Source organism: Aquila chrysaetos, chromosome 6 (assembly GCF_900496995.4).
Source record: "Aquila chrysaetos chrysaetos chromosome 6, bAquChr1.4, whole genome shotgun sequence".
NCBI lineage: Eukaryota > Metazoa > Chordata > Aves > Accipitriformes > Accipitridae > Aquila > Aquila chrysaetos.
The window spans coordinates 31699102-31714710 of record NC_044009.1 but is presented as its reverse complement, the minus strand read 5'-3'; the positions used below and the strand labels follow the sequence as shown (position 1 = coordinate 31714710).

The following is a 15609-nucleotide window of genomic DNA, read 5'->3' as shown; positions in this document are numbered from 1 at the left end:
TATGCAGTCTATTTCCATCTCAGATGAATAAACTAGATATTCCGTACTCACAGGAGAGGAAATTTTGAGTGAACCACATTCTGAGTTCAGTGGAATGATGGGTGTCAGAAGCTGTAATAAATGGATCTTGCCTGTCAGAGCAGAACCCAATACCTGCAATTTTTACTCACTGATTTTTAATAAAAAGCACCTTAAAAATTCAAGGACAAAAGTGAAAATTTTGTCTCTCAGCATGGACTTAAAAATACCATGTTTCACTGCAGCACCGGCAGATTTTTATGATTTCCCTTTCAAAACCACTTGCCAAGTAGTAAAAAAAAAAGTCTGGAGACAGCAAAATCTACATTATATTCCATACTTTGTGTCTGCATGCTCTTGCACACACAGACACTTGTCAACTAAAACCATAGTTAAAACTAAAGCATCAAATCTCATTTTAATAATGCTCACATGCAAAATCTTTTTTAAAAATACTTAAAATTAGTGTATTCTATGTAAAACTGGGGTTTTTTTCAGTTAATACAGTTATAAAAGGACTATAGATTCATTTCTGCTAATGCCTCAACATAAATCCAAGAATTAAAGAAATTCAGGATTTTAATCTACTGAAACTAAGCAGGAAAGCTTTCCTGCAAAGAAAAAAGGGTTCAAGTCTCCTGCAGACATCAAGTTCAAAGGAATGACACTGTAAATGCCTCCTAGCAACATTAAAGATATTCATAATCCTCATCCTCTCTACCTTACTTTAGCTTTATTAATTGAAAAAGCAATGAATGCAAACAGCCTGATAAAAATAGAAAGAGTTTATAAATTAATTTTTAACAAATTATTCAATTTTATTTTTCTCAAGTATAAGCCTGAACTAATAATAAAGAGAACAAGCTCCTAATTTTCTGATAAACCACATATGGACTTTTTAGAAAAAACTCACAGTTTTCAATTTTTTTTTTTTTCTTAAAGCTCTGGTATTCAGAACAAAATAACTATGGTTTCTAGATTATCACTTTAAAACTAGCCATTCTGGAAAAAGCAAGTAAAAATTGATATACAATATTTTAAAATTATTCACACTGATCATAAATGTAAAAAAAATAAACTTCTTAAATGTAAAATCATGACAGTTTATTTACCACACCTGCTCACAAACAGCACATATCCAAACTATGTATCTTTACCATCATACAATACTATAAGCAAATTAATCAAAATTAAGTTCCTTTAAATCTTGCTTCAACTCACACACTTTTTAAAAAGCAAAAAATAAACTCTTACTATCATCTTCTTAGTCCTATAACAAGGCAGGAATAAGAAATAATCCTTTTAAGCAAGGGCTAATTCTAATAGACAGGAGGTGATACTCGATTCTATTGATAAAAGTAAATGTTCCTTATATTGAACAGACCAGGTTACTTCCATTTAAGTCACTGTTAAACTTCTCATACTTCAGTGACAACTGAGAATCAGCCATTAATTTTTGTTGGACACTTTCTTTAACCCCAACTTTATCTAAAGCATTTTCCAAGGTGAGATGAATAAAAACAATTTGTACTCCTTTCTTATATAATTTAGTAAAGTTATTATCTGTATGGCCAAATTCAAGAGAACCAGTACTTGCAGTACTGAAAGATTAGCTTTCACACATAAAAATGTATTTCAGACACATTACATGTATAGAACATGTTCTGCACTAAATTGGATAACCTCAACCAGTTGTCTTGACATTAGGTGTCTTAATCCTAATAAATCAATTGTGATTGCATTAGCTGGGTAAGGGAAGCAAGCACTGTGGATCTCTAGGAAAGCACACACGTCTGAGCTCTCTGAAATCCCAGAAGCTTCTTTTTCATGAATGGCACACTGAATATGCAAAAATCTGTTCTAATTGACCAAATGACATAAAGAGGAAGAAGAACAAGCAAACACAGTAGAAATAAAGACACCCCCAGTTACTCACAGAAGGAAGCATCCCAAGCATTTTCATAAGAATGAACCTTGCTAATGGCCCCAAGGCTGCTGTAGAATAACAATTGGGTAACAGAGGGGGGGTGGGGGGAATATGACCAAACGACGAAAGTCTTCAAGACTAGCAAGTATTTACAACTACACAGTGTGTGGAAAATGGAAAAAAAAAAAAAAAAAAAAAAAAAAAAAAGGTGCTTAAACAACTTAGAACATGTACAGTACATACCACTGAGAAAGTCCAATAGATGCAGTAGCAGTTCATAAAACAACCTTCTCAGGAAGCTATTCTCATTTTGAGAGCTGTACTGTTTTTTAAATACGTTTTCCAACCAATGTGCTGTTTGTTCTCAAAATCAGACCCCATGCTGAGATGGTGGGCTGCATTCAATTCAGTCATGCTCTCCTGAAAGCTGATGAGTCATTGTAGCACTAGGAATCAGCCTCAGTAAGACCCTTCCAATCCAGCTTGTGACAGTGAAATTGTGGAATTTTTTTATATTTCTTTTATGTATTAGTGCTAGATTGAAAATTGCTATACAGCATATAACACTTTACCAAATCATAAACCATACTGGAATATTATATCACAAATTATTAAAAGAAAAATGAAATCTGTCATGCAAAAAATAAACCACTTTCCCTTAAAGATAATAAACACAGTAAGCACATAAAGCAAAAGGTATTTCTCTCTTCCCACTACAGAATCCATATCTATAACAAAATTCTTCACTACTTGGGTAGCACCATCATAACTAGTGGGACTCTAGATAAAAAAGACAATTTAAGCTATGTCCCAAAGCTTCACAGAGTACTTAGTCATCATTCTGCACTTCAAAAATAGTGACTGTTACTTGTTGCAAACTAAACATATGAGAACATTTTCAGAAAAGCAGAAAAACTGAAGTGTCAGTACAGAATAGATAGATCATATGCTACAAGCTTCTAGTGTGCCTAGATAGACATTCAAATCTACTTACTGCTGCCCCTGACATTAGGAACTATATATATTTCTTTCAATGCATTGACACTCATCACGTTTCTCCCTTATTCAGTAGCAACTCAATTTCAGCTAGCAGCTAATAGCTATGGCTGGTCACTCCTTATCAACCTTCTTGAAAAGGAAATTCCACTTGCTAAGGCAGGCCTGAGTAAAGGAGGGATCATCTGAACTGAAACAATGTTGTCCAATATGCTCACACAAAATGCAACTTTATCTTAAAAGACCTGAAAATGAACAATAAGAATTAAATCAACCTTTAGCTATTTCATTTTTAAATGTGGTATACTTTCTCTATAGTTTTCAAGTTAAAAAATAATTTTAAAAAATCCTTTCACCCAAATAGTAATACTAATAAGTTTGTCAAATTAAAAAGACAAAGTCCTTGAATTCATCAAAAGAGGATAAATACAAGAAATATCATCTCCCACTGAAACATTACGCTTCCTGTCAGTCCCAACGGAAGTATTTTACTTAAATGTCCCCTAACCAGCCAAACTCTACAACTGTCAGGTTTACTCACCCGTTTGGATTTTTTAAGGATGCTTGATTCTGCTGCTCCTCCCCTTCATTGGTGGCTGCTAGGCATAATATTTTAAGTAATTCTTTAAATTACATTAGCTAGCTACTCTAAGCAGCATTCCAGGCACAGTGGTGAAGAGCAGGGAAAAAAGGTCTCCTGCTCTAGCTTCTGTGGCTGGATAAGCCCTACACGTGCTGCATCCTTGGAAACACAAGAGCATAGAAGTACTGCATACTACATACCTACATCCAGAAGCAAGCATACACAACCACGGGAAAGGCACACGTTGTCTCCCAACTTTCACAGTGGTAGCACACAACATATAAATAACGTTGCTCACAGAACTGCAGGCATTTGCCTACAGACTTGCAACCGTTAAATCATAATCTCTTCCTCAGCAATAGTTTCCATCGGTCTTTCAAAATGCCTGCGAGGAAGAAGATTGCAACCACACCGGGTACATTTCTGGCCAAAGAGTCAGTATCACCATAGGGAAAGTTTAATGACCAAGATTTTCTCTTAATGGGGTGATAATTTGGGTCTGTTTCTCTCTCTACTACCTTATGAACTTTCTTGGGATTTAAGTCTCTGAGAATTCTTGACCCCTAATAGAAAAAGTTAAATAGGCCAACAAGTTAAAAAGTATTGCACATCTTAAAAAAGAAAAAAAAAAAATAGCACTCAATTGCTAAAGCATCTTTTCTTTAGGAAACCAAACAAAAACCAGGGAGGAATGGTTTCTGTTACCTAATAGGTGATAAAGTCTTAGTATGGATAAAGTACTTCATCAAGGTTGGAGCTTTACCTCACTCTTAATTAATTTAAATTTTGCTACTCATTATTTTATTGAATTTAATGATCTGTCTTTTAGTTTCTTTTTTCCTCAAACAAATCCAAGAGATACCCAATTTCTAAAGGATTTAAAGTTCAGCTTTAAATTTTTATTATTTTTTATATTTTCCCTGCAAGATAATAATTTTATAACACATTCTGTGGCAGGCTTAATAAAGTTAAAAACTGCAAAACTAATAAAAGCTAGTAATAACAGCGGGTTTGCATTTCCCTGTTAAATTGTCATTTTTTTTCAATTGCGTACAGTTAGAACACAAATTCCATGACAGGATATCACTTCTGCATGTGCCAAAGAAGTCTGATTGTCATTGTTGCCCTCTTTACTCAGGCAGAGCTCCCGGTGAAGCAGATGGCCAGCCTGCCTGAGCAAAAAGGTAGGCCACAACCGAACTATGTCTGAGGCTCTATTCAGATTTCCTATTGGATCAGCCAACAGAAATTTGTCAAGGCTCAGATTAACAACTGAAGTAGATGCAGTTTAATTACTCCACTAAATATCTTTCATGGACTGCAGAGGTAACAAAAGGAATTTTAGTACTTTGTTACATTTACAGAATACTAGGAACAAAAATTCATTTTCAGTAAGGCTTTGAAGTGCATTCTGTGGCTGACTTCATACAGAAAAGTAAAAATTTCCAAGCTAATAAAAACAGCTCATATATTCATATGGAAGACACCACAAACTTTGTCACTCATTTCAGACACAAACTGGAGCTCATTTATTTCACATGAAATGGTTTAAAAACCTATTAGACTTCACAGTAGTAAAAGTTATTTTTATTAACACAGCTAGAAGGCCAACAAAAACTGCAGCAGCATGTGCTTGGTTATTGTCCAACTCATTTATTGCATTGCAGGTTGAGAACAGCCCTACAATCCTGCTCAAAAGTGAACACGTGAGCAGTCCCATTCAAGTCAAGCCATCTGTTTACACTAGGCAACTTTACAAAAGGGTTTCCCGCAGTGCTAACACAGATTCACTATAACCCTGATGGGACCACTCTTATAACTAGCATGCTAGCCAATCATTTCCTATACGTTCTTAACAGTAGCATTAGGCAGTGGTTGCATGGCCAGCTGAGCCAACCGCTGACTTACCATAGGATAAAGGGGTCTCTTTTTCTCTCCCTCTTTCCAACTCCTCTCCTTCTCCTACTTGATGCCAAGGTTCACTTTCTTTTCCAAACTCCACTAACTACCAGACCTTTCTGCATGCTGCTCTAAATCACTACGCCACCAGGAAACCACCTAATTCTCTAGGTCTGGTTTAGTTTTCCTCCAGGTTTGTAAGTGAAAGCAGCTCACCGAGAGGTCCGATGAACAGTGGTGCTAGCATGAAGCAAGCAGCAACTCAAGGCTAGCAGCAACATGGGAATGGGACATTGGAGGAGGGCGGGAAGGAGAGTGGGGCCTCCTGCTTCCAGCAGGAGTTAACTGTTCAGTTGGCTCATCACTTCTCACGAAACTGTACCCTTAGATGACAAGCTATGACAAAGGCTTGATCAGATCTAAATGGGGTCTCCCACTGGTGTTGAATGATGTGAACTTCACATAGTAAACTTCCTTCTTCTGGGCAAACCCTGGGAGCATTAGATACATTTATGTACTCCAGTTCTGCAGGCCTTCTACTTCCTCAAACTAAACTAAACTCTCTGTGGTATATTTATTAGAGTTGACAATGTGCACAATGGTTTCTGAAGATGAAAATCATTACCTAGATTCTAAATATATGAGTGAATGTATCAGCTCCTGGGATATCTTGTGGACTATGCTTTTTTTTTTTTTTTTTTTAAGCAATAGCACAGAACACAACTAAAACCCCCATCCTTCTTGTTCCACAAAAGCATGAGCCTGCAATCCCCATCAAAGGGAGTCCCTATTGGAATGGACCTCCATTCTTCGACTCGACTCAGCAGGGCGTAGTATCATGACCTGCTTGTGCAAGAAAATAATTGGGCAGACACACTGCTGCTGTAAACAGTGCCCTTTTGCTGAAGATATGGCTTTTTGATTGTAAAACAAAGGCAACTTATTAATGTTAAAAGCATAAAATAGAACAGGTCATAAAAGTAGAACAATTTCAGTCAACTCTTCTATGTCATTTCATTAATCCAAAACAAAACTTGTAACAGTGATCCTTAGATCTCTAATCCACTTTAAGCATTGCAAAACAAAGAAAACATTAAAAGCCTTGAAACCAACAGTAAAAGCTTATGGAATCCGCTAAAGGCTATCCATTCCATTAAACATTTCTATGCTTACTCATTAAACTTAATTTTCTTAAATTGTTCTAAAAGTGTGCTGAGTTAAGGAAGCAAAAGGCAGTTAATAAAATGAACATTAACACAAGAAATTGGACTTCAAAATGTATCTTAAACAATAATAAGCTATTAAAAGAGATGTTTACTCTTCACTGAATCCTATTTTCTGTCTCTTGGATCAGTGCAACTCGGGGATAATTTCTTTGAAATTAATGGAGTTGCACTGGGTTGACTCAGAGGAAACCTTTATTCCTTCATCTAGAAACAGCTCAAGGTATCTTTAAGAATAAAGTATAATTATCAAATTCTACAAAGAAACACTTTAGTTTTAAATAATCTGAAAAACAGCTCTGTCCTTTATTTGCCACATTCACTGTAAGCTATTAAAAAGCTGACAAATTATCTGATTATCATCGCTAATTAGCCACAGTAGAATAAAACCATCAACTTCTCTTTAAATCGATGTCAACCTGTAGATCATTAATTAGAAGGGACCTTTAATGTTTTTCAACAATGACACCTTCTAGAAAGTGTAATTTCCTTTGAAACATCCAAATGCTATACGGTTCCAGCACTTTTTAAGCAGACCTCTAGAAGAGGATAAACAATTATAAACTCCTGCTTAAAAGACTGATAGTACAATGTGATTCAGAGTTACATATTTATCTATCATCTGAAGAGTTTTCACAAGCTCTCAGATCTAAAACTAAGTATTGTAGGAAGACTGAATGGCATTTGATCCAATATTCATAAAGATAAAATGAACTACCTCTACAATGTGCCTGGTTACCACTCAATTAAAACTAAGAGTATTCAGACAAAAAAAAAAAAAAAAAAAAAAAAAATCGACAGAAGAACCTCCAGGTTCAGTGCTAAATGGGAATTTTAAAAAAACACCATTGGGCTTTGATCTGGCAATAAACTAACAGTGCAAGAAGGCATATGGAGACGGAAAGGCTCCGAACAGTGTGACTGATTTCATGTCAATCCAGGAAGCCCAAAAGAAAAAGAATTTAAAGGCTTTAATGAAATTGCATTCTACCTTTCCCCCAAATGAATCTTTGCTCATTTCCTGCAAAACACATGGAAAGTAAATCTGGATTAAAGTAGGATTTCATTGCTCAAATTTCCAATCAGCTCAATATATGAAAGAAGGTTTTGGGTTTTCTTACAGGGAAATAGAAGCATCGCATACATCACACAGTTATCCTAGTTGAAATCTGCTTAGATGCTCTGTCTCTATTTGTCTTGACTCCTGCAGCTTAATTATTTACTGTAATTCTAGCGTTTGGCATAGAACATAAATCTAACCAGGTGTCATCCAATTACTGCTTTCAATTTTTAACTAAAATTCTGTGGTTTGTTCTATTCTTTGCTTTAGCTGATTACTTTGCAAATTCCTGATATGCTTTGCTGAATAGAATACAGAAAAAGAGTAAATTATTAAGAAAATTCGAGAGATGTACTAAAAGAGGGATACTCATTAAAAAGAACCATACAAAAAAAAAAAAAGACTGTCAGTGCACAGAAATACCACTTATCCGTTAAAATGTGAGATTATGATGTGTTTCACTGATAGGTACTTTTAAATTGTCAGCCCTCAGGAAATAAACTAGTTCAGAGCCAGGTAGATGGACACTCAGTGGGATTTTTGCTTTTGATTTTGTGTGAGTACATCTCCAAGAGAAACCAAGAAAATTATACTAGTGCAGGATTATGAACACTGCAGCACACAGGTCATGCACAATACCTATTAAATTGTATGTCAGGACTGCATTGGTATATTCATTTTCTTTGCCATCCTTTCTCCATTCTCATTACTCCCAAATCCTCAGCCCCCAGGGAAAGTCTCACTCAAGGTCTTCAAACACTAGGTCTTGGCAGGGGCGTAATCTTACAGACAGGCTTCTCTGTCATTTAAACGTGCACAGCACTGTACAAGGGAGTATGAATACTGACTCTGGCCTGTCGCCTACAGCAACATCACTATTTGTCATCCTACAGACAGATTAAATAGATTTGAGTGAAGGCAATGTCTAAAAAATGCTCAATTATTAATTTGGAGATTGAACTATTACAATGCTCAATGGAAAAGCATGTTTCTCCATGCCATTCTGGAAAGAGCTGCTGTAGCATTTCTCTACTCGGTCTTATTGAACCTATTCATTACTGGCCTCACTTCATGCAAATGTTCGTTGTGATTTCTGAGATATGACATTACACCATGTAGATCCATTCTTAGAATAGCCTTCATTCTCAGAGTAATAGAGACCTTATAATGGTAACAAACTTGAGTCACATTGGCCTGGGATGCATTTAAGCTGATGATTTATCATTGCAGAGATTTAGGTTGCAAATCAAATTTGATGCACTAACTTCTGTGTTACAGCAAAGTTTCTGCACAACCACATTTTGCCAACACCCATACGGAACAGATAATGGGCTTTCTTAAAAAGAAAAAAATATTTTAATTTAATTAAATTAAAAGTATTCTGATCTTGAAATCAACAATAGAAACCTTAAAAAAATGTCAGTAAGCTATGAGTTATTCAAGAGAAGCAAAAAATAAATACTAGAAGTCAACCTAACTGTGATCTTCTGGCCTCTTAACTCAATATAGAATCCAAAAATTCAAAAATTAGCATATATGTAGACAGAAAGACCATTAATGGAGATGTTTGCATTTCCAGCTGCATTTCCCAGAATTCAAAAGTTTACACAAATATTATGATTATCTCAAGGAAAATATACAACCTGGCTAAGCAATCACTGATGCCATATAATTCACAGCAATGTGAATCTCTCGTCTTTGATTCCATACATGAAGCATGCTAAAGAAATAAAAAGATCCTCAGAAGTATCCACCACAAAGACAGGGGAGGCAAACAGCAATTTAAACATTGTAAACTACACAATACAGTGAAATCCTGGCCTTTACATAGCAATGTGGTACTGTGCAATAAATTGCAGCAAAGCCAGAATTTCAGTGTAAGTACATGCAAGTCTGAAAAAAGATGATACTGGCATTGTTTTGTAACTCACACTAATTTAACAGAATTGGTGACAAAAATCAATGCCAATGTAATTTATTAAATAATTCATATTATTTTAATACTAATAATACATTTATTTTCTGGAAAATTTACATCTTCTCTGTTGAAAGTAGGTCATCAGGACCTAAGGGACACCAAAAAGTAGGAAATTTAAGTGATCTGAAATACATAGGTTACAAAAATACTAACTATTGTAGATTTGTGAAGAATGTTCTTAATACTTTGTGTCTAGAAAGAAGTGTTCTTTTTTATAAAGAAAAGCAGGTTTCTATGAATTATTTATATATGATTTTATATATATGAATGATTTTATAAAGAAACTAAACTAACAGCTCCTCTGGTGCTGAACCATTAAGAACAAAAAAATTCAAGCACCCTCAGGTACTAAATCCTCATCAAAAAAAGTACAGCAGGCCTTCCATGTTAGATAAGGTGAGCCTGATAACAGACACTACGTGAAATACTGCATGAGTATGTAGATCTGGTATGCTTTGCAGTAGCATTAAAGAACTCATTGTTCAAATGCGAAGTTGCCCTAGTGATCTCATTTGCCCTCTGCAAAACTGCTGAGAGTACAACATCCATCCAGTGTCTCTAGTTTATGACTATGAGCGTGAAGCACTTTGAGATTCCTCAAAACAAACATTAACATTAGTCCTGTGATGCTCCTTCTTGACACTACCTTCACTTAGGTAGTTTTTTAGATTCCAGCTGCAATTTTTTCTGATAACAGTTACCCCACAGGCAACAAGGCTTATAGAGTAAAGGTTGCAGAACCAGGCCCTGTACTACTGGCAGTTACGAGGCAGTATTTTTATTCAGTTTATAAGTGGTATGTTTAATTCCAATAAATCCAGAATTAGATAAATCAAGGAAGAATCATGATACTATCATTTGAGCAAGTGCTCAGGCGAAACTACTTCTGGAAACATCCAGCTTATACTGGGAACACTCAAGTATTGCCAACAAAAACCTTCAGAAACATCATGGAAATACCTTTGCAAATACTGAACACTAGGCAAGATAATATGATTTTCACCATTTTCCTTCTGAGCCTTGGAATTGCTCTCAGGATTTTCTTAATGGTTTTTGTTTTGTTTTTTTTTAACGAGAGTCTGACATGATCTCAACATTCAAGGAGCTGGAACTTAAGGATACCAAATATTTCACAATAATAATTGCAGTGTGGCCAAGATTGCTATCCAGAGATTTTACTGGGATCGGTTACCCACTACTAAAACTATACTGTTTCATTTGCACAATTACTCTACTCTGAAGGGGCAGGGGACACCATCAAAGTAAAAAAACTTCTGTACTTCCACTGCCTATGGATACTAGCTACTTCAAAGGTTCCCTCTGCTTATCCTGTCATGTCATTTACCAGGCACGTCCTGAGCAGTCAAAAGTGGCTGTAGAGCAAAGAAATAAACTTTTAGATCAGCACTGCAGCTTCCATTCTACCCAATATGAAATAATAGTGCATAGGATTAACTCTGCCCAGTGTGACCTCCTCGGCTAGGGCTTTTGCAGGTCTCCCGCTGCACATTAGCTATCTGCTATTTCCCTGCTCGTAAGTGGGAGCTGCTAGCAGCAGTTGCTGTATAATTACTTACTTGATTCTGTCTAAGGAGCTTAAACTAAGAGTTGAGCAAAGAAAGCAGATTAACAATTTGAACGCACACGTAATACACAGACACACAACCAGCAGGACTGCCGGGTCAATACATGGGGCCGAGGAAATGCACTTCAGCCACTCTTGCTCCAACTAGACAGGCTTAATTTTCACTGCAGGGCAATTAAACTGCGCGAAGAGGGGGAGACGGGAAGAGATGGGCTGCAGTCACAGGCTGGAGAGAGGGCTGGAGACACGGCTACTCCATCCCCAGCAGGCAGATTAGTACCAGAGGAGCGGCACTCAGCCCGCTCTGCCCGTCACATGCTCCCGGATGTCGCCTAGCAACAGCAAAGCCCAGAGAAAAAGTTCTCCCTCTCTAACTTCAAATCTGCGTCTGAGACCGACTGAGGGGAGCTTATTGTCCTCCAGACTAAGCATCTGTTACTTTCTTATAGCCTTCTGTAAACGACTGCATATACCACACGTACGCAAGCCTGTCCACGCATACACTCTGTCCCCCCCCCCCCCCCCCCCAGCACAACCTGTCTAGTGCAAGTGCCGCAGCCTGTGCGCTTCTCAAAAACAGCTCTAGGTACAATTTTAGTGGTCACCAAACCTGCTCTTGGAATGCAGGTGAACTCTGCTCTGCAAAACCACCCACACTTTAGTGGCAAGAAGGGCACTAAGATCGCAAGGAAAAAAATGCAAAAAATCTGGGGTGATTTTTTTTTTTTTTTAACCTTATCCACAGCCAGTAAGCAGTACTCACTACAAGAAAAGCTGCACACTTGCATCTCTAAAACTGTGAGTTTAGACCATGGAGTTGCAAAGTGTGAGCTGTCCCTCCAAATCTAGCAACATTTGTGTGTTGCTGTCTTGTACAACCAGAAAAAAAGTTTGTACAAACCAGAAAAACAATCAGAAGAAACATCCTGGGATAATTTAAAACCAAGGTGAGGTGAAGCTAAAGAGCCGGTGGTGTTTGTAGTGTTTTTTAAGGTGCTACCTCCTTTTCCACAAACAGAAATCGACTCCATCAAATGACTCCGGGAAAGAGCCAACTGTCTCCCCTAGCTTTTGGAAAGAACTCCTTGAATCGGCTCCCGTTAACCCTCTACTTTCAGGCACTTTGGTCTTTTTCTCACCGAAGTCCCCAGGACAGGGATGTGCTCCTTGCGGTGCAAGTCCCATTCCAGAGAGGCTGGAGCATAGCGCTTACCTTGGCAACTGCCCTGCATTATGCATGCAGTGAATAATATGAGCAGTTTGCAAGCAGTTGCTGCTCTTCCATCCATCCGATGGCGAGGTCCCATCTGAGCTGGGATGCTCCAGCTCCCTCAGAAGCTGGCTCCTCGACTCCGGGGTGCTGATCTGCACAGCACCAGCACAAGGAGCCTGGTGTCTTTTTCTTATCCCGCTAGTTGCAGGAGAAAGGCGTGTTCGCCTGTTGAGACATCGCGTTTTCTATAAACTCCCACCCTCCAGACATTGCATAAAGCTCTTTATACCCGGCGGCCCCGGAACCAGCATGAGGGAATCAGGCACTGCTCCAGGCCCTGCAGCCACAGGCTGCCTCTGCCCCTCCTTCCACAATTTGCAGGATAGGCGTGATGCTTCCAAGTCCCTGCACTTTGCAGGCTTAGAGTCCGTTGGTGCCACGCTGCGTATTTTGAGTAGATATGGGGAATTTCAGATTGCTAGTGAAATATCTCCCAGGTTTTAGTGTTCCAAAGGCATGCTCGAAACAAGAAAAGTATTTATGACAACTGTGAAAAACTTCACAACACCTACTTACCAATGCAGGGGATAAAGTTGTTATTATTCCTCACATAAATATTGCAAAAGGAAAACTGTAGGGATGAAACTTATTTCTGCACTTTCTTAGCAGACAAAATCAGTTTGGTAAAGTGCTTTGCCTGTGAATGCTTGATACCAGCTGAAGACACCCTACTCTGGTTCTAACTCTCCAACAGTGTGTGCAGCACACGTGAAATGTCTGCCGGTGTTTTACTGCTGTCATTTCAGGAATCATCTACCTACTAACAAGGGTAGAACAGTGCTTAGTATCACAGGAGAAAGATAAAGATACCCTAATTCTTCAGCCTGGAATGCAGTGTTGGGAGAAGTGCAAACATTTTGGAGGCTTTGCTTGTAGGATCAGAAGTATCATACATAAACTGTGTGTGAAGTTAAATCACTATTTTGTTTTATATTAGTCAGAAATATTCTTCGATGTCAAATACGCCAAGCTGTTCCTTTCTCTGTATGTGTGCACACATACACGTGAACAATGACTACTGTGCATACATACCATGGGAGAAAGACGGGTCTATTTGTCTCGCAAGAGGCTTTGTCAGATTAGTTTTAATGACACCAACTTTATAAATTCCATCTATTGTTTACGTTAGCTTCATGCCATGTTCATTATACTGCAATGGGTGTTTGCTGATGCTGCAACAGAACTTAAGCAATATTTCAAAGCATTAACTCTTCTTTTTGCCATGGACTGTAATTTCAAATTAATGGGTAGAAGTGCCTGCATTATTCTTGCAGAAGTTGCGGAGGAATATATTGTTGCTTATTAGCAGATAGGGATTTTTCTCCAGGTCCTGTAGGACGCTAATCCCCCTAAACCTTTCCGTAAAGGTTTTCTATCTATCAGGATAGGAAGGGGGCGGGGGCGGGAGAAGGGGGAGAAGATGTGGAGCATAGGCTTTTGCAACGTTGTGATTTATGCAGGTTCAGGGCTGTTTGGTGTAGTGGTACGACACAGCACCGGGGTCAAGCCACAAGAAACACTGGGGGCAGATCAGAATATTCAATTAGCTTCCTGGCACCTCTGAATCACAAAGAGAGGATAAGATCTCTCCATCACAAGATCCAGAGCTGCCGGGGGAGGGGGGGGGACCTGCCCTCTTCAAATCTCTCTCCTCCCTCCCACCCTCTCTCCTTTCACTGTAGGAGAACAGTGCTTGAAACATTCCTTTCTGCACGGAAGGACTTTTCCTATTGTTGTTTTCTTTGTGTTTCAGTGTTGCCAACTTACTGGAATTCTTGTCGTGGTTTCACAGCAAGGCTCAGGCTGACCAAACGGAACCAGCTGCGTTTGTGTATGGGGCCGCCGCTGCTTTAATCCTCCAACAACGCCGACCAGGAGGGAAGGAAGGAATCCTCAGAGGGGAGCAAGCAGATCTACTCTGTACAGATGGGTGCCTGAAAAGCCAACACACAGACTGACTGTACTTAATTAGAAGGGGAATTGTTTAAAGCAGTTCACACCCCAGCAACACGCAGACAGGGCAAACAGTGCTTGGGAGCTGCAACCCGTGATTGGGAGCTATGTGCGCTCTTCCGTCACTGTAGGTTTGAGGTGACCTGGATACAAGCTTTGAGAGGCACCTACCTATGTTTCACTCCCACACAGCTGGCAGCCAGAAGGTGTGCTCCTGCCCCATTCACCATTACCATTTCTACGCATCTATACTTCCCACAGGGTGGTGGGCAAGAGGGATTCTCAGACAGGAATGGTGGAGACGCTGCTGATAGTGAGGGGAAGCCCTGTGCTGAGACAGTGGGTCAAGCCCTCCCCACACATTATTCTTTGCACTCAGAATTTGCATTCAGAGACAAGTTAACTGATCGGCCCAGATGCTTCATGCTGAAGAATGATAATCCCTAAGGAGCCAGCATAGGACAATACTGTTCTCCATTTACTTCATCTAAAATTTCCTCCTCTCACTTTACCATGGCACCTCATCATCCAACCAAAGGGACCCTGTCTCGCTCGACACCATCAAATGGGACTTCAGCAAGACTAGAGCTGCAAGATCAGATTCAAAACACCTCAAGGCTTTCCCATAACTACATCCAAAATTACCCATGCCGGTGTAACATACCTCTCCCTCTCAGCTTCCTGTTGACTGAAATGTCAGCTGATTGTTGTCTGACTGAACTAGATCTAGGGATTTTTAGCTGATTATTTCAGGTTTAAGAAGATGCAGACTACATCTGTTAAAAGGTTAGAGGAGAAAACATAGGCAATGCAGTTGTTCAGTGAACTCTGCTTTTAATTCAAAATACAGTTTGGGATGTGCTTGCTTGCTTGGTTTTTGCTGTAAGCAAGCAATCAGAAAAGCTGTAAACACGTAATTTAGAATGAACAACCACATTGCTTACACATTAAAGACGCATGCTAAGCACAGAAGTTAAAAAGTAAAAGACTTGATTTTTGACCAGGGTTCAGTTCTAATTTAGTGCCCAAATTCATCCAAGTCTTAACAGACAGATAGAAATACCAGGGTTGATGTATGACTAGATAAAGATACAAAGCTGATGGCTAATAAGAA

General features: G+C 38.7%; 1 protein-coding gene across 6 annotated transcripts in view; it reads right to left on the bottom strand.

Annotated features, from left to right (window-relative positions):
- LRP2 (LDL receptor related protein 2) overlaps window positions 1-12734 on the bottom strand; it is a 135106-nt gene extending 122372 nt beyond the window's left edge. For all 6 annotated transcript variants that reach the window (XM_030018645.1, XM_030018647.1, XM_030018646.1 and 3 more), the window contains exon 1: window positions 12483-12734. In XM_030018645.1, the coding sequence (XP_029874505.1) occupies window positions 12483-12576 (94 nt within the window). In that variant the 5' untranslated portion in view covers window positions 12577-12734. The remainder of the gene's footprint in view (window positions 1-12482) is intronic.
- Window positions 12735-15609: the final 2875 nt, after the last annotated feature.